This window comes from Convolutriloba macropyga, chromosome 4 (assembly GCF_964194025.1).
Source record: "Convolutriloba macropyga chromosome 4, txConMacr16.3, whole genome shotgun sequence".
NCBI classification, from domain to species: domain Eukaryota; kingdom Metazoa; phylum Xenacoelomorpha; order Acoela; family Convolutidae; genus Convolutriloba; species Convolutriloba macropyga.
In genome coordinates this window covers 32,428,543-32,455,038 of record NC_134471.1, presented here as the reverse complement: position 1 = coordinate 32,455,038, position 26,496 = coordinate 32,428,543, and the positions used below count along the sequence as shown (strand labels likewise).

At 35.9% G+C, this 26,496-nt stretch overlaps 2 protein-coding genes across 6 annotated transcripts in view; both read left to right on the top strand.

Annotated features, from left to right (window-relative positions):
- LOC142338394 (sodium-coupled neutral amino acid transporter 7-like) overlaps positions 1 to 12,943 on the top strand; it is a 39,094-nt gene extending 26,151 nt beyond the window's left edge. For all 4 annotated transcript variants that reach the window (XM_075388149.1, XM_075388147.1, XM_075388148.1 and 1 more), the window contains 2 exons: positions 12,130 to 12,270; positions 12,610 to 12,943. In XM_075388149.1, the coding sequence (XP_075244264.1) occupies positions 12,130 to 12,270; positions 12,610 to 12,814 (346 nt within the window). In that variant the 3' untranslated portion in view covers positions 12,815 to 12,943. The remainder of the gene's footprint in view (positions 1 to 12,129; positions 12,271 to 12,609) is intronic.
- Positions 12,944 to 25,809: 12,866 nt separating this feature from the next.
- Positions 25,810 to 26,496, top strand: part of LOC142337624 (sodium-coupled neutral amino acid transporter 7-like) — a 64,749-nt gene continuing 64,062 nt past the window's right edge. The window contains exon 1 of one of the 2 annotated variants that reach the window (XM_075386992.1): positions 25,810 to 26,256. The gene's annotated coding sequence lies outside the window, so the exon portion shown is untranslated. The remainder of the gene's footprint in view (positions 26,257 to 26,496) is intronic. The other variant, XM_075386991.1, reaches the window with a different exon arrangement.

Genomic DNA, 26,496 nt, shown 5'->3' with positions numbered 1-26,496 from the left:
ATTATCTATCGGGGAAGTACATAAGACTAAGACAGGCTAAGTTGGGTTATCAAAAATAAGCTAATCATAAAAAAAAGCGGACAACCACTAGATAACCATCCCCGCTGAGTTCATTTAAGTTGATTAACTTAAATTTACTGACAGGTTGATTAACCTGGGTCCCGGAACAAGAGTTATCTAGTGAGGGAACAAATATATGCCAAGTGTTTTTTGAGTCATTTTTTTGAAAACCAAGGAGGGCAAAACCGTCTTACTAGGTAGCATTAATCGTCCCCTCTGCGGTTCTAAGACTAAGTGTAACGTTTTTCGTGTGTTTTTCGGTTGTCTTATTGGTCGGGGGGACAGATAGTGGGGATCTTTTTGGGTTTTTCTTTGTTTACATCTAGCAACAATCATCCGCATTAAAGACACCCAAACCAAAGACTTACTCAGCGAAAACAAAGACACAACAGAGCAAAGGCAACGACACAGCAAAGAAAAGCAGCTAATTAGTCACCAAAACCACAGACAAAAGACAAAGCACCAAACTAAAGTCTTCAACAATGACAAAAAACCTCGAGAGATTGAAAAAGTCAAGAACAGCCCACCGCACCGTTGCAACCAGATTAAACAACGAAGCCAAAACAATTACAGATAGACCTGGACAAAATGTCAGTGAAGAAGAGCTCATACGACTGGAGCAAATCTCGACATAGTTGACAAAATAAGGTTTTACCTGTCAGACATGAATCAGAAAGTTCAAAACTTGATCGATGACACCGACAGACTCGACGAAGAAATCGAAGAATCGGAAGATTACGACTACAAGATAGGACAACATGTTGACCTAATCAACCGCTTTGTCATGTACAAAAAAAACCAAGCCAGAACTTCAACACCACGATTAGCAACTGGACCACCGTCCATCACCAACGAGAAGCTCCAAAGCTGGAATTGCCAATTTTTTTGTGAAGACTACAAGGATTGCACGTCTTTCTTCGACCAGTTCAACGGAGCAGTGACAAGCAACAGACAGATAGCAGACAGTCAAAAGTTGCAGTATCTAAAAACATCAGTGAAAGGAGACGCCGCAAATCTTTTGACCTCTCTCCAAATCACAGACGCAAACTTCAGTACAGCATGCGACATCCTGAGGAACAGATACGACAACAAACGTCTGATTCTACGAGCCCATGTTCATGCAATAGTTTCACAGAAGCCGGAAACAAATGAAAACCCAAAGGCACTTCGAGATCTCATGGAGACAATAGAAGAACACAGATTAGCGCTCAGCAACCTTGGACAGCCCGTGGACGATCAGGACATCTTTTTCGTGTACCTCATTGCAGAGAAATTGCCCGCCGAAACGAGAAAATTTTGGGAACTTTCAACACCAGGAAGAAATCCCCAAAGCTATCTTGATATGAAAAACTTCATGGAAGAAAGAACACGCGCCCTTGAAGCAGCCACACATCACTCAATAACAGCCATCGACAAGAAGCCCACAAGCAGCCCACAACTTCGAAGATTCCATTCACATATAGCCACATCAGCGACTACAACGTGTGAATGTTGCGACGAAAACCACAATATTTTTCAATGTCAAAGTTTCAAAGCACTTTCAGTACAGGACCGAGCTCAGTTGATCAAGACAAAAGGACTTTGCTTCAACTGCCTACGCCCTGGACATCGAAGTGAACAATGCAATTGTTCAACTTGTAAGAAATGCAAACGAAAGCACAGTCTTTTGCATTTGAAAGCCAATAACAACTCGAGGACAGCTTCAACAGCGCCAACGGTTACAACTAGCAGCACATCACCACAAGAACCAAGCAATCAATCAGCAAAAACAGGCAACAAAAAAAGAAAAATTTACAGCCGCAGCACAGTCGCAGAATGAATAAGAAGAAGAAGAAGAAGAAAAAGAAGAAGAAGAAGAAGAAGTATTTGTTCCCACCGCAATCGTTTCAGTTGACAACAACGGAAAAACAACTGATATTAGAGCAATTTTAGACTCAGGATCCCAAAGCAACCTCATCACGGAAGATGTAGTACAACGCCTTGGATTGAAAAAAGAAAAAGCCGACGGCCGGGTTTTTGGACTCGGAGTTCAAGAAGTCAACAACAGCAAAAAGTAAGTAAAATTGGTTCTGAAAACGAAGGACGAAGACTTCATCATCATCAGAGCAACCGTTTTAGCCAAATTGACCAGAAATCTGCCTTCACATCATGTGAATGTCAGCGGTTGGACAAAACTTCAGGACCTCAGTCTTGCGGACCCAAACTTCAATCAGCCATCCACCGTTAACTTGATAATTGGAGCAAGACACTATGAAGAACTGATGATTTGGAGACAACAGAATCAAGGAGCCTCAAAAGCCAATTACCTACCGCCTATCTTGTTTTGGTTGGCTCGTGATCGGACGTGAGAGCCAACTTGAAAAGAAGAGTACTCAACTTCAGTCTTTTTTCATTTGTTCAGAACCAGACAATTTACAGCGATTCTGGGAAATTGAAGAAATTCCGACAAAAACACAAGCGACATCAGAAGAACAGAAATAAGAAGATCACTTCAAAAGTACCACTCGACGCAACTCAGAGGGAAGATTTGTTGTGAAACTCCATTTCAAAGAAGACTCCAAACCCCTGGGTGACTCGTACCATCAAGCGAAAAGAAGACTACGGAGCCTCATTTTCCGACTGGAGAAACAACCTGATGTATACAACAGATATAGTCAGTTCATTCAAGAATTCATTCAACTTGAACACATGGAAGAAGTTCCCAGAAAAAAAATTCATATGCCTGCCACAAATTGTTGGTTGGACCTCAACTTCAAAAGGATCTGTTTGGAATTCTGATTCGTTTTCGGTTCCATCAAGTAGCACTATCTGCCGACATTGCAAAGATATACGACAGGTACAGCTTGACGATGAAGACAAGGATTTTCACAGGGTTTTGTGGAAATATCCAAATGACACTGAGGTGAAAACAGACAAAATGACAAGAGTGACCTATAGAATAGCATCATCTTCCTACCACACAATAAGACTTCTCAAAGCCTTACCAGACAGTTGCATCAACAGCAACCTCCGCCTTGCAATCAAAAACGCCATGTATGTGGACGATTTGCTAACGGGAGCCTCAGACGTTCAGCACGCCACTCAATTACAGGACGAAATCATCGCAGAACTGAAAACAGCTTGTTTTGATGTACGGAAATGGACATCAAGTGTTTCGTCACTTGTTGAGCGATTGCCTTCCAGTTTTCGCGAAACTTCAGACGAAATAACCGCAGTTGTCTACGTGCGGGAGCAAATGGACGACTGAGTGCACACATAAATGCTGACAGCCAAAACACGCCTTGCCCCAATCAAAACTTTATGTGTCCCACGTTTAGAACTTTGTGCAGCACTTCTTGGAGCACAATTGTCTCAAGCAGTGAAAGAAGCCATCAATGACAGCCGTTTTCCCAACCCCAAAGTCTTTGCTTGGAGCGATTCATAAGTGACCTCGCCTGGATTAAAGACATCCCCAGGAAATGGAAGACTTTCGTTGCTAACTGAATTGCCAAGATTCAGAGCATCATTCCTTCAGAAAATTGGAAGTTTGTACCAACAGAAGACAATCCAGCTGATTGCGCATCACGATGAATTTCAGCCGACAAACTTCTTAACCACCAACTTTGGTGGAAAGGACCCAACTGGTTGCGTCAAGACGAGCAGTTTTGGCCTTCATTGGATGTTACACCTCTCTGTAACGCTTCAACTTAGCCGAAGTAAACTCATCAGCCCAACAATCTCTAGTATTGCAGCATCAGAAGCAAGACAATAGAATATTAGATCTTATCAGCAGACAGTCTTCAATGTATCGACTTGGAAGAATGTTCGCGTACGTCAAACTATTCACTCAACGACTACAAGCAAGAATAAAGAGAAGGTCAAGCAACAATCACAGTCAGTCGTTTTGTGGAAATATCCAAATGACACTGAGGTGAAAACATACAAAATGACAAGAGTGACCTATAGAATAACATCATCTTCCTACCACACAATTAGAGTTCCCAAAGCCTTACCAGACAGTTGCACCAACAGCAACCTCCGCCTTGCAATCAAAAACGCCATGTATGTGGAGGATTTGCTAACGGGAGCCTCAGACGTTGAGCACGCCACTCAATTACAGGACGAAATCATCGCAGAACTGAAAACAGCTTGTTTTGATGTACGGAAATGGACATCAAGTGTTTCGTCACTTGTTGAGCGATTGCCTTCCAGTTTTCGCGAAACTTCAGACGAAATAATCAACAGCAACGACTACCCAGTCAAAACCCTTGGAATAAAGTGGAGCCCTGTTCCAGATCATTTCACCTTCACTGTTTGCCTGGACAAGGATTTTCCCACTACAAAGAGGAAAATATTATCGGAAGTCACAAAGTTGTTTGATCCACTCGGATGTTTGTCACCAACAACAATTCAATTGAAATCCTTCTTGCAAATAATTTTGATGGACAAGGTGACCTGGGACGAAACCCTATCGTTAAACATCCTAGAACAATACGGAAGATTTCGACTTCAGCTCAAAGAACTGGAGAAGATCAAACTTGAACGACGAGTTTTTTCAGCACCTTATTCGTCATCTTTGGAGCTTCATGTGTTTTGTGCCGCCTCAGCCACAGCCTATAGTGCAGTTGTCTACGTGCGGGAGCAAATGGACTACTGAGTGCACACATAAATGCTGACAGCCAAAACACGCCTTGCCCCAATCAAAACTTTATGTGTCCCACGTTTAGAACTCTGTGCAGCACTTCTGGGAGCACAATTGTCTCAGGCAGTGAAAGAAGCCATCAATGACAGCCGTTTTCCCAACCCCAAAGTCTTTGCTTGGAGCGATTCATAAGTGACCTCGCCTGGATTAAAGACATCCCCAGGAAATGGAAGACTTTCGTTGCTAACTGATTTGCCAAGATTCAGAGCATCATTCCTTCAGAAAATTGGAAGTTTGTACCAACAGAAGACAATCCAGCTGATAGCGCATCACGATGAATTTCAGCCGACAAACTTCTTAACCACCAACTTTGGTGGAAAGGACCCAACTGGTTGCGTCAAGACGAGCAGTTTTGGCCTTCATTGGATGTTACACCTCTCTGTAACGCCTCAACTTAGCCGAAGTAAACTCATCAGCCCAACTATCTCTAGTATTGCAGCATCAGAAGCAAGACAATAGAATATTAGATCTTATCAGCAGACAGTCTTCAATGTATCGACTTGTAAGAGTGTTCGCGTACGTCAAACTTTTCACTCAACGACTACAAGCAAGAATAAAGAGAAGGTCAAGCAACAATCACAGTCAGTCGCTACCTGCAATTGATCATTCAAATACGTATCAAAAACCAAAACCAAAAGCATTTTCCAACAAAGAGCCGCACGGAAATCTTCAACCAAAGTCTTCTGACAACGACCAAGATCATCAGCATCTACAACACACGATGAAACCCCGAGACCAATCTCTAAACAATTTCACAGAAAAATTGTTCGTAACCAACAAGCAGGAAAACACATGCAAACATTCGGGTTTCTCCAGCAACAATCAAGACGCACCTCATCTGCAGAATATCTGCTATCGAAACGATTCCCAACAACCACAGCCCCTTCTTCAAAGCAGCCATAAAGACAATCCCTACAGCAAAACATTTATCACCGCAGTCAAAAAGCAGAAGATTTGTGTCCGCAGCCCCCTCTTCCTGTTGAGCACCTAAAGGAAGAGCAATCTACGCAATGTTCGAATAGACTTCAGCAAACAACCGCTGAAATCCAGTCAACACCGACAGACTTGGTTCCACCATCCAGCAATTTCTTTTCAACACCAGACGATTATCATGAATTGTGCAGCTTTCTCAACCCAAATGGACAGCATCTGCACTTCAAAAAACAACGTCTTATTGAAAGGCAATAAATTCAATAAGAATCAATGGAGGACAATTCACAGAAAGAATCTGTTTATGAGCTACAGACGGATTTATCAGCAAGTCTTTCATTGCCGCCAACAAGCCTTATATCAACAAATAAGAAGAAGAAGAAACACATCACAGCAAAATGACAAATTGGTGTTTGTCATCAACTTTCACCATCAAAACTCCGCTCAGCGAGAATAGCCCTTTACAGCATCATGCAACAGCTCTTTCTGTCTGAATTCAGGTACATAAGAGATTCAACAACACCAGAAGACTCAACTTCAAACCTACCAGTTGAGTCATCCAGCAAGCGTATCAAGAAAAACAGTAATCTACTCAGCTTCTCCCCATTCTTCGACGAAGACAACAACGTCATCCGCGTTGGTGGTCGTCTTGCAAATTCCTCGTATAGCGTGGACAAAAAGTTCCCCATAATAATTCCAAAAACATCTCCACTAGCCGAGTTACTCATCCGAGAAAGTCATTTGAGAAACCTTCACTGTGGACCCCAGATGACTCTTTTTGCCCTCCGACAAACAGTTTGGATTCCTGGAGGAATTGCCAGTGTTAAGAAATTCATTCACAACTGAAAGCCCTGCATACGATTTGACGACCGCATACGCCAGCCATTAATGGGAGATCCGCCAGCAGAACAAATAGTTGAATCTTTTGCCTTCCAATTCACTGTGATGGACTATTGCGGACCGTTTTATACCAAAGATTCTACACATAAACTGCAAAAATCATACGCAGCTATATTCATCTGTTTCACCACAAAGGCGATACACTTAGAGCCAGTGGATAATCTAACCAAAGAAGATTGCCTCGATACCCTCACAAGATTCACCGGAAGACGCGGTACTCCGCAAGCAATTTACAGTGACAATTCGACAACGATCATTGGAGCCCAAGGAGAGCTCCAATTCAGACGACTTCTTCGAGATGAAGAGTTCAAGGATCTCATTAACAATTTTGCGAGCCAAAACCACATCGATTTGTTTACAATACCACCCAGGACGCCAAATTTTGGAGGACTCTGGGAAACAGCTGTTAAATCTATGAAGGGCTATTTTTACAGAACGGTTGGATCGACTAAGTTATCAACCAGTGCTTTCATAACTCTCCTGACACAAATTGAGGCTATCTTCAATTCTCGTCCTCTAACAGCACTATCAACCGAAATCAATGATCCTCTAGCTTTAACCCCTGGACATTTCATCATCGGAAGACCTATCACAGCTATACCCGAGCAATCTTCACTAAAGAACAACACCTTGTTGCGACATTGGAGGAATATAGAAAAAATGGTTAGTCAGTTCTGGAAGAAATGGAGTGTCGAATACTTATCTTCATTGCAGCAGCGGCCGCTTGCTCGTATAAAACAGACATTTGACGGTAACGACAACATTGTTCGTGTTGTTCAAGTGAAAACACAAACTGGAGTTTACATCGGACCAGTCAGTGGCCTCATACCCCTTCATCGAGAAGAACCAGAAGATCGTGGAGCAGAATGAAAGATTAAACTTTGAGAAACACCCGAAGATTCTCAATTTGTTCGGTCACACCTACGACAATATGTGCAAAATCAGTTTTGTATGAAATTGATAACATTTCTGACCATTTTCACAAAAACCAAGTTGTCAGTTTCAACAAAATCATGTTCTTTGCACCCTCAACTGTACTCGCAAGATAATAACAAAGGAAGCCCACAGATGTCACAATTGAACGAGTTCAAGGAGGCCGGGAAATGCTCAAGGTCAAAAGAACTTTCAAGGTCTCTACAAAATTGTAACCAAGAGTTACCACGTGCCCTAACAAAGTCACAAGAATTTTAACTTTCAAAACGACAAGTTTGTTTCCGTTTGGATTCAAAAAGCTATACATAAGCGAAAAAAGCGTTGAAGCAGAGCTTCATTAGTAATCGAATATATTGAAATGAACTTGTTTTCAGTTATAAATTAGAAGGAAAACAAAAATATTTTAAAATGTGTAAAATAAAAAAAATCGCAAACACTTTATAAAATTTCGTAGTAACAGCAGTAACAAAGCTAACAATTAAATGTTTGGAATCAAAACTTTTAAAATATTAAATAAGAGCTCACTGGAAACAGGTTGTGACCTGCATTTACAGCGACTTAGCAATAAATCGGCCGAAAAACTATTTAAAATTTAGTTGACGATTTTAAATACTTATTTTGACGAATTTTAAAAATCCAAATTTGTTTTTGAATACAAATATTTTCAAAAATAATAACAGACTTAAGATTTCACCAAAAAACTATGGATTATGTTGTAAGATGTTGTAAGCCAATTGGAACTGTCATTAATGAGTCTAAAAATTTACTCTAAAAAACAACAAATACAGGCAGAAGTCAAAACTTCAAAAACAATTTTATGACACCACAGTATTCAAGGCACAATGACAGTTCCAATTGGCTTACAACATGTTACAACATAATCCATAGTTTTTTGGTGAAATCTTAAGTCTGTTATTATTTTTGAAAATATTTGTATTCAAAAACAAATTTGGATTTTTAAAATTCGTCAAAATAAGTATTTAAAATCGTCAACTAAATTTTAAATAGTTTTTCGGCCGATTTTTAATAGTATTTTCGGCCGATTTCGGCCGATTCAAGGTACATGACAACAAATATAAACCCAAAAATTGATCAGAGTAGATAATCTCAAAAATTTTTCATGAAACCAATGGTCGAAGCAATCAGTCACAACGTATAATCAATCTGTAAAAAAGTTCAAATCAACAAATGTAGCTGAGACTGCTAATTTTTGAGATTGAGTTACTTGGTGACGAAAATGAAAGCAAGATGAGACAGTTAAAAAAATTTTAACTGTCTTTAACTGTCATTTTAACTGTCATTAAATCATTTTTAACTGTCTTTTAACTGTCATTAAATCAAACAAGCAGGTATAAACTAAAAACTTTAAACTGGCTTAGTTATACGTCCTGGAAAAGCAATTAAGACCTATCGATATACGGTTTATGCCATCAGGTATATGGAGTACAACAACAAAAAGGCAGACAAACATAGGAAAAAACAAAAGACCCACAAAACTTTACGAGATAACTGTGTCTCAACCCAAGAAGCATGAACTGTTTAACAAAAACAAATAACAAATCAAGAAACGCTTTTTTACAACATTGTGTATTTTCTCTACTATCTTTTCGAACTCGTCAGTAGTGTGATCATTCGCAAAGGAAACAAAATGAACCCATAAAATATGCAATCATGCTCAAAAATAAAAAAAATCGAGAACGCGTAGTATCAAAACAAAGATTACTGATATTAATCTCTGACCCAAAGGAGCTGGGTTTCCGCCTATTTTTACTGACACTGCGTCCGACGTTGAGAACAATAAGTTAAAATAGTGGCAAAATTCAAAATTTCATCGATTTTTTTAAGCAAATATATTCAAAGTCATAACAGACCTTTAGATATCAACTGAAAGAACTGCGCAGGTTCATTTAAATCTCCTTAAAAAATCACTGGATCGTTACTTTCGGACACTAAGTCATTGGGCTACCAAAATTCTGACAAATGAAAGCAAAACTCAAAAAGTCCTTAAAATTTTTTTGAAAACAATTGGACAGAGTCATAAAAACCTTGAGCTGAACTCTGAAATCATAATATAGTCTCGTTAATATAGGCTTTGTTTATCGTAGATAGCATCTGTAATGTTTTGAGCCACGATTAGGAGTTTTTGTCAGTAATTTACATAAAAAACATTACATAGCGGAAATATTTTGAAAAAAAGATTGCGCCCCAATAAAATCTTTTAATTTTTTTTATCGTAAGGATATACGGTGAGATCAAGATAAGGCCAAATAATGCTCCGCTTCTAATAAATTACTCAATTGTTCAATGGTTGAGAAATCGATCAATTTTTAAAAAAAGTTTTTGTCAAAAACAGTTTGTCAAAAATAAAAAGTGCCTTTTGTATAATTATCGAGTTTAAATTTACAAAAAACTCTCATATTTATAATTCCAGAAGACCCATAAAGCCAGTCGGAGTATAACTGGCTCTTTTTGGAGCCTAAGAGGAAAATGGTTGCAGTTTTAAGGTGTCTAATTCCAGCAAATTTAAAGCGGGTGGGCTTAAAAAGCAAATTTGGTCCCATTTTTGACAAAAAATAATTCTGAATTTTGAGAACTTTAGCATAACTTCTGGCCAAAAACTCAGACCAAACAATATTTTAGCAGAATTGACGGAAATTTGGTCAAAAATATAGAAATGTGGATAAAAACAGCTGAATTACGTCTAATGTTCACAAAACTTTAAACCTCGATAACTCCATATAAAAATTAAAATTGAAAAAATCTTTCTCATTCCATATACTACACTGGACGGGCTTTCTAACAATACCAGTCACAACTCTCTAACATGATTAAATCGATCGGCCAAAACTGTCTGAACAAAAAAAAACCCATTTGAGTATGTAGTTCCTCCCCCACTAAAGTGAGTCGTACCAGTAAGGCGTACAATCAACAGTCTAATCTTTTTCCCAGGCTTAAGCTTTGAATTATGAAAAGTCTTTTCATACCCGTTTTTGGTCGAGTATAGTCCTTTCAAAAACCGGGGCCTAAACGTGGGTTGTTTGGATTTTGGATTGAATAATAAAAAAAATTTAACTCTTTTCAATTTACCCAAATAAAGCTTTATAAAGCGTGAAAAAATTGCTCCAAAACATAATTAAATAGGCCCATAAGTGACTTAAACACCACATAACACATAATCATTGTCAAAGCAAGCAGGAGTCGTGAGCTCGGTAAATGTGTACTAATTATAATCCTATAAATCGATTTCGACATTTTTTACAAGTTTTTGTAAAATCCTACCAGTTTTTTGGCTCGTTTCTTTAACGAAAATCTGAGACAAATATATACATCAACATACATCATAAAAACGCTAAAACAACAATAAGGTAAAGCGTTTTGACATAATGGGTCTCAAGTAAGGAAGGGGAGCAAAAGGAAGAAACATTTTTTGTCAGAAGAATAGAAAAAAAACTTTCAAATAACAAAACCTTTTGGATAGACAAATATCTGCACTAAGGGAGTTTCTCTGGTTACCTTGATGTCAAATAGATAGAGTGAACATTATATTTTGTCTAAAATTTAGTTCGCCGTAAACCTTACTTTCTACTGCAATTGAAACAATTGATAGCACCAGGTGGAATTGATCCACATTACCCCAATAAGCAAAATTCAAGAGCTTTTTTTTGCGAGTTTACAAAAAGTAACCTTTGTTTTTTCGGTTAGGATAATAGTTAAAATAGTCCGTATGGTATACAGAAATTTTCTAATTCGCGTTATTAGAAACGTTAGACAACAAAACACAGTTTTTGCTTGATCGGTTGAAAAACACCTGGAACTTATTGTTATTCATGATTTTTTGCAGTGACAGCTTTCTTCCTTTGTGTTTTGCAGTGAAAAATGCTCATTTTTTGAGCTCTCTAATGAAAAATGCAACGCTTACCTGATAAAATTCTTGTAAGTATCTTACCAGATAACCATCGTAATCTTGCGTCTTAACAGATAACAATTATTTGCAAAACTCATAAAAGATCTCGGCAGATAACCGTTCTTTGCTGGAATCTTGCAAAATCTGATAAGATAACCGTCCCAAGTCGTCAATGGTAAGTCTGTGGAAAACATTAAACGTGCCTATAGAACCGCTAAAATGAAATAAAAATCAGCTGAACTGTTCAGCTATTTTTAAGGCAAGACAGGGTAAGCGTCAATCAAGCGGCAACGGCATATCTCAGTTAAAATAAGAGTAAAAGTCGGATAAGTTCACCCGTAGTTTGGATGAGAGCAAATTCAGGCAAATTCAGCTTTTTTTTCTCTTATGGAAACTTCCCTATACTCCTAGAGCAGTTTTCTTTTCTGTGAATCTTTTTAAATTAATACTTTTGCACCCAAATATAATCTCCGAGTTTTTAGACATGGAGATGAACTAATCTGATACGTGCAAGTGATAATGGTAAGTTTATTGAGTAGACATTTTGTTTTCCGATTTTACAATAAAATAAAGATTTCTCTCACTATAAGTCTGAAGGTTGAGTTACTTGTTCAGCGTTAAACTTTCATTATTTGTACGAAACACTTTAAAGAAAACTCGTATGCATTCGCTATAAAAAAAAAACAATTTTGCAACATGCATTTTCTTTTAACTATTTTAGGTACTACATACAGACAGTGTCTTGGTTTGTGGTGACTCTTCTAGCTGCTCTCTTTCTGCCTGGAATCAGCAAAGTCCTCAACATAGCTGGTGCTTTCTCTGCCTTCTTCATCCTAGGGTTCCCCGGTCTATGCATCCTTAGGTTAAATGACCATTTTTTTCTTTCAAATTTTTATTTCTGGACAATTCCATACCAGATATCAATCCTGCAAGATCCATCTATGTCATTGCAATAGAATCTAGAAATATTATATTAGTCCTTCAGGATAAAGTTGAAAAAAACTTAGAAAGTAAACAAAAAAAACCAAGAAACATGGCCGAATCATATTTCGCCTGATCCTGATCTTTTGCAAATTATATTGATCCTCGGATGATGAAAACATCTGTTCTGAAGACATTGCATAGAAAACATTTCAAAAATACAGCAAGGCTTCTAAACTCAGTTCATAGCCAATAATTAAGACGTTTGGATGAATTCTAGGTACGGTATAATGCTCTCTGATTACACCCGTAATCCTGCCCTGTTTGCAAATGACATGAGTATTGTGGCAAACCTGTTGGATCCAATGGACCCTCCGAAGCCACGCACTGCAACTCTATTCATGATCATTGGATCCATATACATTGTGCTATGTGCATTCCTGTTTGGCGAGGCGTTTAGTCTGGGAATTATTGAATTGACTTGACTCATTCTTGAAGAAAAAATCTGCATCGCGAATTGCGATAAGTATTGCTATAGTTTAATCATTATTGATTTTAATTTTGCTGATTTTATGATTGTTTGCGGATATTCGTGCTTATTTTCAGCCAATAGATGATATACACACAAAAGATAGTTTTCTCAAGTTTAAGGTTTAGCAGATAAAACTTTCAACAAAACAGTAAGTGTGAGCAAAATGCTTTATAGCGAAAACATTTCTTGTCGAAAACAGTCAGAACGTAAAGCCAAACACGAGGGAATTAAGAGAAATAATCTTTGTCCTGTTTCCTGTTTCTTTGCCTCATTAGTGGCACCATTTAATCTTTGCACTATTGTAGCTTAATTTTTGCAAAACAATGTGGCAACTGCAGAAAACCAGACGACTGTATTTTAACTTCAACTTTTTCCAACTTTGGAAAAAAATGTGGCAGTTGTCCACTACACTAAAATAAATTATGCGTCAAAATGGTTTTCTTTTCCTAAAATTTCAGTTAACCGCAGAGGCTCTGATGACATTATTTCAAACTACTTGGTAAAAAAATTGCAACTCTCGCAAGACTGCAGCCCTAGATTAGAGATGGAATTATTAAAAAACCGTCTTCAACAATTAAATGGCATGTAAAGAGTGTCATGGATAAATTTTGGTATGAAAAGAATTTGTCTCGACTTAGCGTGTTGTAGTGCTCTCTGCTTAGACCCGTAATCCTGCCCTGTTTGCAAAAGACATGAGTATTGTGGCAAACCTGTTGGATCGAAAGGAACCTCCGCACTGCAACTCTATTCATGATCATTGGATCTATATACATTGTGCTTTGTGCATTCATGTTTGGCGAGGCGTCAATGATTTTTTTAAGTCAAACCATTGAAAGATCCAAATGGCTACCTAAAAAATGTAAGTGAACTTTCAGCATGCATTCGGTTATCTCCTAATGTCTCTTATGGTATTGAATGTATTTGTTTCAGAAAATGTCAAGGACTTTCTAACTTGTCAATTTTTTTTTTATAAATTAGTCAACGTTTTGCTGATTGTCAGTACTCAGTAAAAACAGGTCACCCTTTCTTCCTTATAGAATACAAACAAATTTTGTGGCGGATGTGTTAACAGAAGATTTTCTTCCTTTTGGCACTGCTAGTTTTCAAACAAAATTTTGTATTTTTTGTGCATAATTTCCCACTTTTGCTGTTTTTCCCATTGTCACATTACCTAACAATCAAACTGAAAAAATTTTTACAAAATTTGGAACTGAACAAATTTATTCTTTTCATAACATATGGTTTTAAAAGCTGCGACACTTTCTCTTGCAGAACCTGTTAGATTTTTTTTGCTAACTGAAGATCGAAAAATGAACTTAATAACTGATATCGCTTTAAATAGCAGATTTTCAGTTTAAATTTAGAAAAAACTGTAAAAGTATTCTTCAAGTTATCACTTTTGGTTCTGGTTTGCTTTTTTCTTCTTAAGTTACAATGCTGTGTCATTTTCTTAACTTACCCTCATTATTTAGAGCTCTTGTTGATTTTATGTTCAAACAATCAATAATTTTTCTGTTGTGTAGACGTTCTCTTTTTGAAGGTTTTTGTTTTGTCTTGTTTGTATTGCAATAATGGGCATCATTTGATTCACAATTTTTGTCACTTGAAAAAACGCAATCGATGACTTTTAGTAAACAGCTTAGGGTTTAATTGTCTGGGACATTGTTTTCATGCGAGTTCTGTCGTGCAAATCTTCCGTGTAAATTTTTCTTTCTGCCTGTATTTGTCGTTCTTTTCGTAGTCCTATGACATATCTGGATAATTAAAGGTCTTAATCGCTCTCTATGGAGGTAAAAAAAGAATCTCTCAATGATTTCATTTGAAACATAATGTTTCCATTCAATTCGAAATTAAATCTTTTCAAAAGAGCAATGTTTTATTAAACTGTACCCTTATGCTCATTTCTTGTCGACTTGCTACTAAGTTGCATTGAGAAAAGTCCCATTTTTTCTTCCAATAAAGTTCAGGTTATTCTTCTTGGTATAAGTTTTTTCTGATGACATTTTGATTTGGTTATTAATGGTTTTCGAAAAATGGAGAGCGTGCTTTGGTCATCATTAAGTTTTAAAGCTAATTGATTTTAATTGGCGCTTATTTTTTTAGTCATATTATGGTAGTCACGGGTCTCAAAAGCCCTCTAAGGTAGATTGTTTTATTTGTTTAGTAGTTTGTTGATCGATATGTTAATATGTTAGTTTTTCATCTCTTCCTCATCTGATAGACAATTATGTGAAAAAAGTAGTTGAGCGGGTTCGGAACTTAATGTGCAAACGCAAATTTCCAATTCTCTTCGTTTGTATGTGAAATTGGTTTGTTATTTGCTAATTGAACATCTATTTTGCTAAATTTTGATTGTAACTTATTCAAGACGTTGTAACTGATTATACGTGTTGACCATCACGGACCTTTCTTGCGCAGCTAGTGTTTTAGCTAAGTAGCTATGTGATAGAGAAAATCTGTAATTTTTTTTAAATTTAGTTGTTCCATAATTGCTTATGAAATTAGTTATAATTACATTCGCTCGGCGAATGTTATATTTGTTCATGTCTTGATAGTTTTCCACTGTCTGTAACTAACAATTGTTCTGTTGTTCAATTCTGATTATTCATCTGATAATCACACTTTTCTTTTGCTTCTTCGTGATTTGTCACGCAACTCAATCCTGCAAATCTTATAGATTTTTATCAGATAAAGAACTTCTAAAACTCGTAACAACTTTTTATCTTAGATTCGCAGCGTCTATCCACCTCTCAGAAAATCTGAGACTCCGGCGCTGCGCAAACAAAAAAAATCAATAGTCACCACAATGCGCAGCCAAGAGGGCGTGACTTTTGAAAAAATCAATTTGTGAAATAAAATGCTCCAGAGAAACAACTCCTGTGGAACTTACATAGAGAAGTGAGAGACGGAAATATCATTTGAAAATGAAATTTTTGGCTAAAGAGGGAATTCAACTCGATACTCCACTACAACTAGCTCCCGCAACAGACAAGCTACCTCCAAAGCCTATATAGGAAGAAAAAATATATCGAACAAATGTACAAGCAGAACTTGAACGTCTGGTTTAAAATGCTCACCTGAAAGTAGTATGGAAGAACAAATGTAAGAAAGCAGCAATTCAATCATACTTTGTAAGGAAAAGCTGTGGAAGATCTCCAACCAAAAGGCAGTTTCCCTTTCCTTTTTAAATTTAAGAGTGGAAAGGCGTTACGTGTTTAACAGCAAAAATCTTAGATGCAATGTAGGCGAAATGACGACGAAAGAATTATGGGATGTCATGGACGATGTTCCAACCAAACAGAGAAATAATGCAATTGATCCAACTATATTTTTGAGGAATCAGGGGTGTCCAACATAGTTGATACCATAATCTATGCCCTTCAAGACTTATATATTGTGTCTTATCTTGAACGCCAATAACGTAATATGTGAACTGTCAATATTGTGAAAATTTTACAAAAGGAGGAAAAACGATAAGGGGCCAATACCTAAAAATTTTTAAAAAAATGGTGAAATCTAGTAGTGTTAACACCAGAACACCATAACAAAACGCGTAAAAGCGCAAAAAAGATTAAAGTTTAATTTAATTGAAAAAAGAGGAAGAAGAAGCATTCTTTCTTTACTGACACTAAGCTAAAAGTTGAGCAAATTAGAAGAAAAAGAGTGGCAAAGTTCAATGAGCCGTTGTTTATTTAAAAAACAAACTTTTTAAAAGTCAAAACGATCATATTCTTTCTAGTAAAAAATACATTAATTTGAACCTTTCAACAGTGAGCATTGATGTGAATTGTTCTGTTCATTAATTAACATACAGAAACTTAACAAAAAATAAAAGACCGATTGATAACAAACCAATTATTTTTTCGCTTGTAACAGTGCAACATTGGATCAAAACCTGCCCCGCTATTCTTGTTCGTCCACTCAATTGTTCCGAATGCTGTAGATCTACATAATTTGTTAGTTTAAAGGTTAAAAATAAAAGCTGCGTTTTTGATAATCATATAGTTATAAAAAAGGCAAATTTTTGGTTCTAGACTACTCTAAATAGAATTCGAAGTGACACTAGCTCCCTTTGTAGTTTATAGAGATTGTGTTTGCTGTTTTTGGGTGCTTTCTTCCGGAAAATTCAATCAAAGTGGACTAAAGAAACTTATTTGGTGCATTTTTTGATGAAAAATGCCGAATTTTGAAACATTTAGCCAAGATCTTAGCCAGAAGAATTAGATCAAAAAGTCAACAATACTTTTTTGTCTCTAAACACAAAATCAATTGTAGTATTGTTAACAGTTTTTACATTTTTAGCAAAATTGACAAATTTTTCAGCGAAAGTCCAGAAAACGTGAATAAAAACAACGGAAATTCGTCTATTACTCACAAAAGTTCAAACCTAAATAAATCCCTGTAAAATACATAATTCAAAAAAATCTTTTTAATTCCAATTTCTACGCCGGAGGAGTTTTCTAATGATACCACTAACAACTCTGTACGATGAAAATGTCGATCGGTCAAAATTGTCGGAACAAAAAAACCATTTGAGTATATAGTTCCCCCCCCCCGCCCCCTCAAGAGGGGTCGGAACAAAAATGGTTTCACCCACCACTTTTCTCTTTCAAGAAAAGTCGACAAATTATCGTTTCACTTTCAGGTGTTAACGCAGACCGATTCTCCTCTGATAACTCTAATTGCCGACTGCAGTCAATTACTGTGAATTAGAAGAACAGTCTGCAAAATTTGCTGCTTATAGTTTTTTATTATATTTCGGATCTTTTCCGTTTGTGCCCCCCCAGCTTAGTGGGCGCATATTATTTGCAACCCCCAGACGCACGTGCCATATTTTCACTATGATGATTTACTATGTAATGGCACGTGCTCTGCAACTGGGGGGCGCATAACGTACTGGGGGGGCACAAACGGAAAAGATCCTATATTTCTTATAAGGACACGTTTTTGAATCTAAGAGAATCACTACTCAAAATTAAATATGCATGAGTAAGTGCCAATCAGAAGGGAGCTTTACCGGAAAGAACTTGCAAGAATCTTGCCAGATAACTTTTTTTTATGCCAGATCTTGCAAGATAGACAGTTCTTACAAGATTCTGACGGAATGTTGCAAGACATAAGTCTGGTTTCGACTAGGGTTCAGACATCCAACCTCTATACTATACATCACAGACAAAGGGAGAATCAAAAGATGACGATTCATGTAGTACAATGTCCATTTAGACACATTGCAAAATAACTAGCAACTAGCAAAAGCTTATCAATTTCTCCGACAAAATATAATGATAAGAATATGATTCAGAGAATTTAATCATGCGTAATTGAGTTTAAAGTTAAGCGTGCAAAATTCTCAAATTATTGGAATCAAAAAATGGAGTCACATAAGAACGCCAAAAATAAGGTCCAAATCTATAATTCTATCAGCAAACAACTACTCCAAATTTATATCAAAACAAGCGGTTAAAAAATAACTTTGCTATCAAATTACGCGACTTTGTCACGACCCCCACTTTAGTGTGGAGGGAGGAACTATATACTAAACTGTTTTTTTTGTTCAGACAGTTTTGCCGAACGATACATTCATCGTAGAGATTTATGAGTGGCATGAATATAAAGCGCGTGCACCTAGAAAATGGAATTAAAAAGATTTTTTGATTTTCGTTTTTTACGGGGAGTTATCGAGGTTTCAAGTTTTGTGAACCTTAGACTGTTTTTGTTCACATTTTCAGTAATTTTGGCAAAAATTTAAAACAATTCCGCTAATATAATTTAAAATAAGTTAAAATGTTTAACGGTTGAGTTTTATTGTTACCGTTAGAGATAGAACGGCGTGGCTCAATTGCTTGACTGAAGCTTTGTTTGGCTAAAATTTTGTAGAAATATTCAAAAATTGAATTTTTTGTCAAAAATGGCACAAAACATGCTTTTTTGGTCCCACTTTGTTAAAGTATGACCTAGAAACCTTAACCCAGACCTCCTCATCACCAAGTTAGCATTAGTTGAAATTAGGTGCACGACGAAATGTTCTGGAATTAAAATTTTACCGTTTTTTGCAGATTTAACTCAATAATTAAACAAAATGCGTCGTTGTTTTTTTTAATGTTTGAAGAATTCACTCAACTATCGGTCTAATTCGCAAACACTTGTAACACTTGGGCGGTTTGTTGGACGTGCGACAAAATCAGGGACAGGTTTGATGTTATCATGGATTCTTCGAGTCTGAAATTTTTTAATTTTTGTTTTGCTGCTGCCTTTTTCAAAATACTTTTTTGTGTTAATTACTGGCAATTTTTTTTTCACGGCTACATTGATGACAACTCCTACCTATGTTAATATAAGGCCGAATGTAGATTGAGTTTGTTTTCAGTGAACAAAAGGATTTTTATGGCTTTGAGGAACAGTTTTAGTAAACTTTAGCTGACATCTATTGATCTGCCTTCAATTGTTATTCATTTTGTAGTCTGATTTTTTTAAGTCAAACCATTGAAAGATCCAAATGGCTTCCTAAAGAAGTGTAAGTGCACTTTCAACATGCATTCGGTTGTTTCCTAATGTCTCTTATGTTATTAAATGTATTTGTTTTCAGAAAACGTCAAGGATTTTTCAACTTTTTTGTCAATTTTTTATCATATTTTAGTCAATTTTTTACTGAATCTCAGTACTCAGTAAAAACAGGTCACCCTTTCCTCCTTATTGAATACAAACAAATTTTGTGGCGGATGTGTTAAGAGAAGGTATTCTTGCTTTTGGCACTGCTAGTTTTCAAACAAAATTTTGTAATTTTTGTGCATAATTTCCCACTTTTGCTGTTTTTCCCATTGTCACATTACCTAACAATCAAACTGAAAAAATTTGGAACTGAACAAAATTATTCTTTTCATAAAATTTGGTTTTAAAAGCTGCGACACTTTCTCTTGCAGAAATTGTTAGAGTTTTTTTATTTTTGCCCTTTATTTGTTGTTTTTTTTTGTTGTCTTAAGCCAAATCTTTTGTAAATAAAGATCTCAGTGGCCAACTGAAGATCGAAAAATGAACTTAATAACTGATATCGCTTTAAAAAGCTAAAGTTTTTTTTGACTTTCAGTTTAAATTTCTGCAAAACAATAATAGTATTCTTTAACTGATCCCTTTTGGTTCTGGTTTGCTTTTTTTCTTCTTAATTTACAATGTTGTATCATTTTCCTAACTTACTCTCATTATTTAGAGCTCTTGTTGATTTTATGTTGAACCAAACAATATTTATTCTGTTGTGTAGACGTTCTGACTGCTCTCTTCAGGGGCTCAGACTATTTAATTTAAAATTTAAATGCTTTTCAATATTTGCGGTTCTTTTTGCTGTCATAATCGTGGTCGTGGTTTCGTGAAATTTGTCAAACTTTTTAGTGCAGTTTATTTTCAAACTAATTTAGTTAGTTCTTTTATTTAGTTATTTCAGGTTATTTTATAGTCTTATTATTTAGTCTCACTAACATTAGGCGCAATTACATTTCCAATGAGTTGCATGACAAACTGTCTTCTTTTTTATTGGAAAGCTTTTGTGGGCTATAACTTTTGAAAACGTTTGTATTTTTTAAAAAAAACGACAATAGATTTGTGAAACTTGCCAATCTTATTTTTGTTAATTTGTAGCTTATCATCTCCATAGACAAGCCACATCATTTGTCTATTGAAAAACAATTTGGTCTTCATAGCGATATATTTTCCCCAGATAGTCTTTGTTCTTGGTTCAATCAGTTTTCAAAAAATTTTCAAAAATTTTGCATATTTGCCTCTTTTTGTAGGTTTTTGTTTTGTTTTGTTTGTATTGCAATAATGAGCGTCATTTGATTCAAAAATTTTGTCACTTCAAAAAAGGCAATCTGACATATCCTGGATAATTAAAGGTCTTAATCGCTCTCTATGGAGGTACAAAATAATCTCTCAATGATTTCATTTGAAACATAATGTTTCCAATCATTTCGAAATTAATTCTTTTCAAAAAAGCAATGTTTTATTCAACTGTACCCTTATGCTCATTTCTTGTCGACTTGCTACTAAGTCGCATTGAGAAAAGTCCCATAGTTTCTTCCAATAAAGTACAGGTTATTCTTCTTGGTATAAGTTTTTTCTGATGTCATTTTGATTTGGGTATTAGTGGTTTTCAAAAAATGGAGAACGTGCTTTCGTCATAATTAACTTTTGTAACTATTTGATTTTCAATGGCGCTTATTTTTTTAGTCATATTATTGTAGTCACAGGTCTCATAGGCCCTCTAAGGTAGATTGTTTTTTTCGATATGTTTATATGTAGATCGATATGTTTATATGTTAAATTTTTTATCTCTTCCTCTTTTCCTCTTTTGTTAGGCAATTATGTGAAAAAAGTAGTTGAGCGGGGTCGAAACTTAAAGTGCAAACGCGCATTACAAAACCTCTTCGTTTGTATTTGAAAATGGTTTATTATTTGCTAATTGAAAATCTAATTTGCTAAATTTTGATTGTAACTTAATCAAGACGTTGCAACTGATTATACGTGTTGACCATCACGGACCTTTTTTGCGCAGCTAGTGTTTTAGCTAAGTAGCTATGTGATACAGAAAATCGGTAAAAAATTTTTTTCAATTTAGTTGTTCCATAATTGCTGATGAAATTAGTTATAATTACATTCGCTCGGCGAATGATATATTTGTTCATGTCTTGATAGTTTTCTACTGTCTGTAACTAACAATTGTTCTGTTGTTCAATCCTGATTATTCATCCGATAATCACACTCTTCTTTTGCTTCCTCGTGATCTGTCAGGCAATTCAATCCTGCAAATCTTATAGGTTTTAATTGGATAAAGAACATCTATAAAATCGTAACTACTTTTTATCTTAGATTCGCAGCGTGTATGCACATCTCAGAAAATCTAACACTCCTGCGTTTTGCAAACAAAAAATATTCAATGTTCTCCACGATGTCAAACCAAAAGGGCGCGACTTTTGAAAAAATCAAATTGTGAAATAAAATGATTCAGAGAAAAAACTCCTGTGGAGTTTGGCCCTTGGCCAAACTCCCTTTGGCATTTTTGGCCAAAGAGGGAATTTAACTCGATACTCCGCTACAACTAGCTCCCGGAACAGACAACCTACCTCCAAGGCTATATAAGAAGAAAAAATATATCGAACAAATGTACAAGCAGAACTTGAACGTCTGGCTTAAAATGCTCAACTGAAAGTAGTATGGAAGAACAAATGTAAGAAAACAGCAATTCAATCATACTTTGTAAAGAAAAGCTGCGGAAGATCTCCAACCAAAAGGCATTTTCCCTTTCCTTTTAAATTTTAAGAGTGGAAAGGCGTTACGTGTTCAACAGCAAAAATCATAGATGCAACGTCGCCGAAATGACGACGAAAGAATTATGGGATGCCAAGGACGATGTTTCCACCAAACAGAGAAATAACGCCTGTGATCCAACTGAATTTTTGAGGAATCAGCTAACAGCTCACTCTATGCAGTTTTTTTGGAACTCTGAAGGATCTAGTGGAGAAGTGTGACCTTGGTGATAAAGAAGATTATATAGTTAGGGGCGTGGTCATTGCCAAAACGTTATATGTGGAAAGCCAGAGTTAATTACTTCGAGAAACCATGGAACCACATAAAGCACTAAAACCAGTGGTAAATTATGACATAGGATTAGAACGGCTAATCAAAATTTCCTCTTCTACCGCTCAACCACAGAGCGGATCCAACGCTTATTGAATTCAATCGAAATCGCGCAGCGAATACACCTACTTTTGATACTATGTGAATTGACGGTCGGAGAACAATTCAAACATGTTGAAATTTTGGCCAAAGTTGGAATTTCGAACAAAAAGTGTGTCCAGTACAAGGCAAAACTGGTCCCAACTGTGAAATATAGAACCACTTTGCGAAGATTTGTAGGCGACAAAAGACTCAAAAGCAAAAAAAAGAGCAAACAAACGGATAACTCACGTCGAATCGGAGGAAATAACACCACCTGAGGATGATCAAGCCAATGGACTATTTAAGAATTATAATCTTGATTATGACTCCAACTATTTGTTATCTGACAATAAATAAGTAGCCACAATCTCCATTGACTCGACAACAATTGAACTTTTATAAGAATGGCAATTGGGACTATAAGAGAGCTATAATTGTGATTCAAGCAGTGTGTGCCAAATCTGTAATGAAATTTTGGCCCAACGTGTAGCTTCAAAAATCAAATTCTTGCTATAGATTCCTGGAGCAAATGCGCGAGAAATGCGAACACATTCTAATGCTCCATTATTAAAAGCGGGAGAAAACGGTCTTCAACTACTATTAACATTTGAGTAGCGAATTCAGTTAAAGTCACTCAAATCAATGACGGACGAAAAATTCTTCTAAAGAGTGATTCGTTCCATATACTAGGGTTTGAATTTCAATAAAACAATGTAAATGCTCTCAGTCGTCCAAAATATGGGTGTCCTTACAAGACACAAGTCCACAAAGACTTCCCAGGATTCATGAATCTCATTAATAAGTCAAAATTTTTTGTAGTCCGGTCAAAATTTCGTGAACTATTCACTGTGCATCAGAGAGAGAGAGGAGTATCAATTAAGTTAGAGTCAAAAGTAAGTACTGACGTTCAGAAACTATTTAGTGATGGTCATATGGAATCATGAGAAAGTTCTAAGGACCAAATTTTTATCTCACATATTGTGATAACTGCAAAACGTGACCAATTGGTACATTTAGTCTTGGAACTCAGAAATTTCAATAAATCTAAATAACAGATGCCAACGAAATCATATGTCATATATAATGTTAGATGCAGTTATTTCGTAGTAACTATTTTATTGTACTGCTCTAGCATCTGTCTGGTTCAGAATTCCTACATCTTGTCCCTCAGCTAATTATCATCATCTGTAAAATAACTGATTTGAGGTTCTCATCTCCAACACTCAAATTTTTAACTTTTAGACATTTACCAGAGGGAAGTATTTTTGCAGCTTATCATAAGCTATTTTCTAAGTGGTACGTGATAGTCGATTCCATCCAAATATATCTCTATACAAATAAGGAGAAAAGAGTAAAAGACATTTAAATGGAAGTGCAACTGTTCTGTTAGAACGTATATAGAGAGTGAGTTGATCTCAGACAGATGTTTAACATAAAGAGACAAAAGTCAATAAAAAGGGCACAAAGTTATACAATGTTAAAGTTCACTGTAGAGATCGTACTAAAAATTGATCAACTGTGAACAACTCCGATAGGAGGGAACAATAGTACATACTATTCGGTAACGCGATAGTCGGGTACTGAACGTAACTGAATTGGTCGCGTTTACCACGCAGTTTTAGGAGTGCCACTACACTTATTGGTTGTTGCTGAGATTAGACTTGTTTCTTGTTTTTCATTGATATGTTGTATAGATGCGGGTTGCTCTTTTCTCAAATCCAAATTACCAGTAAAGCTTCATTCAACTTCAAGTTTTCTTTCTTTTTCTTCCATGCTTGAGAAACTAATTTTGCCCATTTTCCTAAAAAAAATGCTTTTTATGCGCTTGTTTAAACTCGCAACTGAACAGGGGACGCATTAACTGTCCAGATTCCTTTTCAAATAATTTTGCATATTTTAGCCATTGTGCTCAGCTGAGTTTCTTGATTTTGATTTTCTTCACCCGGGTTAAAGTTTCTTTGATTTCATACAAGGATCATAATATGACTTCATACTGTTCATACTTGATTTCTTAGTACGATCCTTGTATGAAACCAAAGAATTCATATATGATCCTTGTATGGTTACCAGGAAATCATATATGATCCTAGTACGAATACCAAGAATCATACATCTAGTTTTTGAAATTCTTTACCATTTATGTATTTTTTTTTTGTTTTTATTCGGGAGGGCATCACATTTATGATACCCCGGCATCACATTGTGATCCGCAAGAAAGACCCTAACGTACAATATAAATTGCAAGTAGGGCACAAAATGAAAGAGTAAGTCCAAACAAGAAGCCAGTTTATACTTATAAATGCTCATTTATAAAAAAAATTAATCAAGAAAAAGAATGCATATTACGTCAAATTCGTTTTCTGAATACGTTTAAACAACAAAGTTATTCTTTTAGCGCACACAAAGAATCAAATGTGGATTGCAAATGCGATATAATAATTTAATAAGTCCTCCGACTACATTATACGAGAATTTGTGGCACCAGTCGATGTATTATGTGTCATATATGACCTTGTATGAAATCCAAGAAATTTTTTCAACTTCAATGGAAAATCAAAATTATACAGTTTTTAGTCTTTGAATTTTTTTGTATGATCCTTGTATGATTTCTAGGAAATCATATATGGTCCTTGTATGACTACCAAGAATTCATACAAATCATATATGACCTAGTATGATTACTAAGAATCATGTATGACCTAGTACGAAATCAAAGAAAGTTGTATGATCGTTGACCCGGGCAATGATAATGAGTCTATTTACGGTTAATTTTTGAATCTTCTTCATCTCGCATGTCGAAATCTCCATCTTGCTCTATTAATCAAATCTCTCTTGAAATTATCTAAATACTACTCTAGAAATCAAATCGTTTTTCTTCTTTTATTGAGAAAATCATTTTTCCAATTTCGTTTTAATAACACTTTCCGGCTGTGAAGGTCTGCCATTGAAGTCGGAGATTTGATTGAAGATAAAAAAAACTCTCTTAACAAAGGAAAATTTCGATGAGAACTTTTTGTTGGAAATATCAGTCATATTATAATATTCGAACTTTCGTGTTCACACTTTGAAACGTTCAAACAACCATATAGGATTTTTTTGTTCAAAATTTGTTCATGCGGTGCCTTTTCGTTCCCTTATGTCGTTGAATTGCATTTTTGCTTAAGAGGTTAAAGGAATGCATAGTTTAAACCATGTGCCGCTGCAGTAGCTATTTTAAAGGATTGCTTTTCCATAATAACGCACTCAAAGCAGTAAAAATTAAACACAGTTGAATACATGCATATTATAGCTAAAAGAATTTGCGTGCAACATATTCCGAACTAAAACGTTGGTTGTACGCTTTAAACGCAAACCATACGTTTTATACGCTTTACTCAAGCTCATAGCTTTCTTCATTTCATAATCAAGCTAACAAAACGCTTTCTTTCTTCATATGAAAAGCTCAAAGTTTAAACTACACGAGCAAACAAGTTACTATTATATTGAACAAAATGGGCCCGTTTAATTCAATTGTGTAATTTAGATTGTACTCATCCTGATTATTTTGTATCCATACCAAACCTCAATGATGTTTCTGAAATTTTATTATGGTTGCTTATAAGGGTGGCGACGTTTCATTGACTGTTTAATTGGTTGTCGTGCTATATTTATTGTTTTCGACTTCAATCAGGGTCAACTTCAGAACAGTAGGTTGCAAAATTACACAATATTTCGGGAAACTTTTTTGTTCACCTATAACCTTCTTCGCCTGTTACATTTTTAGTCCATTACATAATGCTGAACATTGCTTAATTTCTGGGTAATATTAACTCAGATTGAATAAAACGGGAAGAAGAATTAGGAAGTTATTATTCCTCACTAAGAGGACAAAACGGAATTTGGGAAAGCAAACTTTGTCGAATTTAGTAACTATTCTAATCCAGCATTATG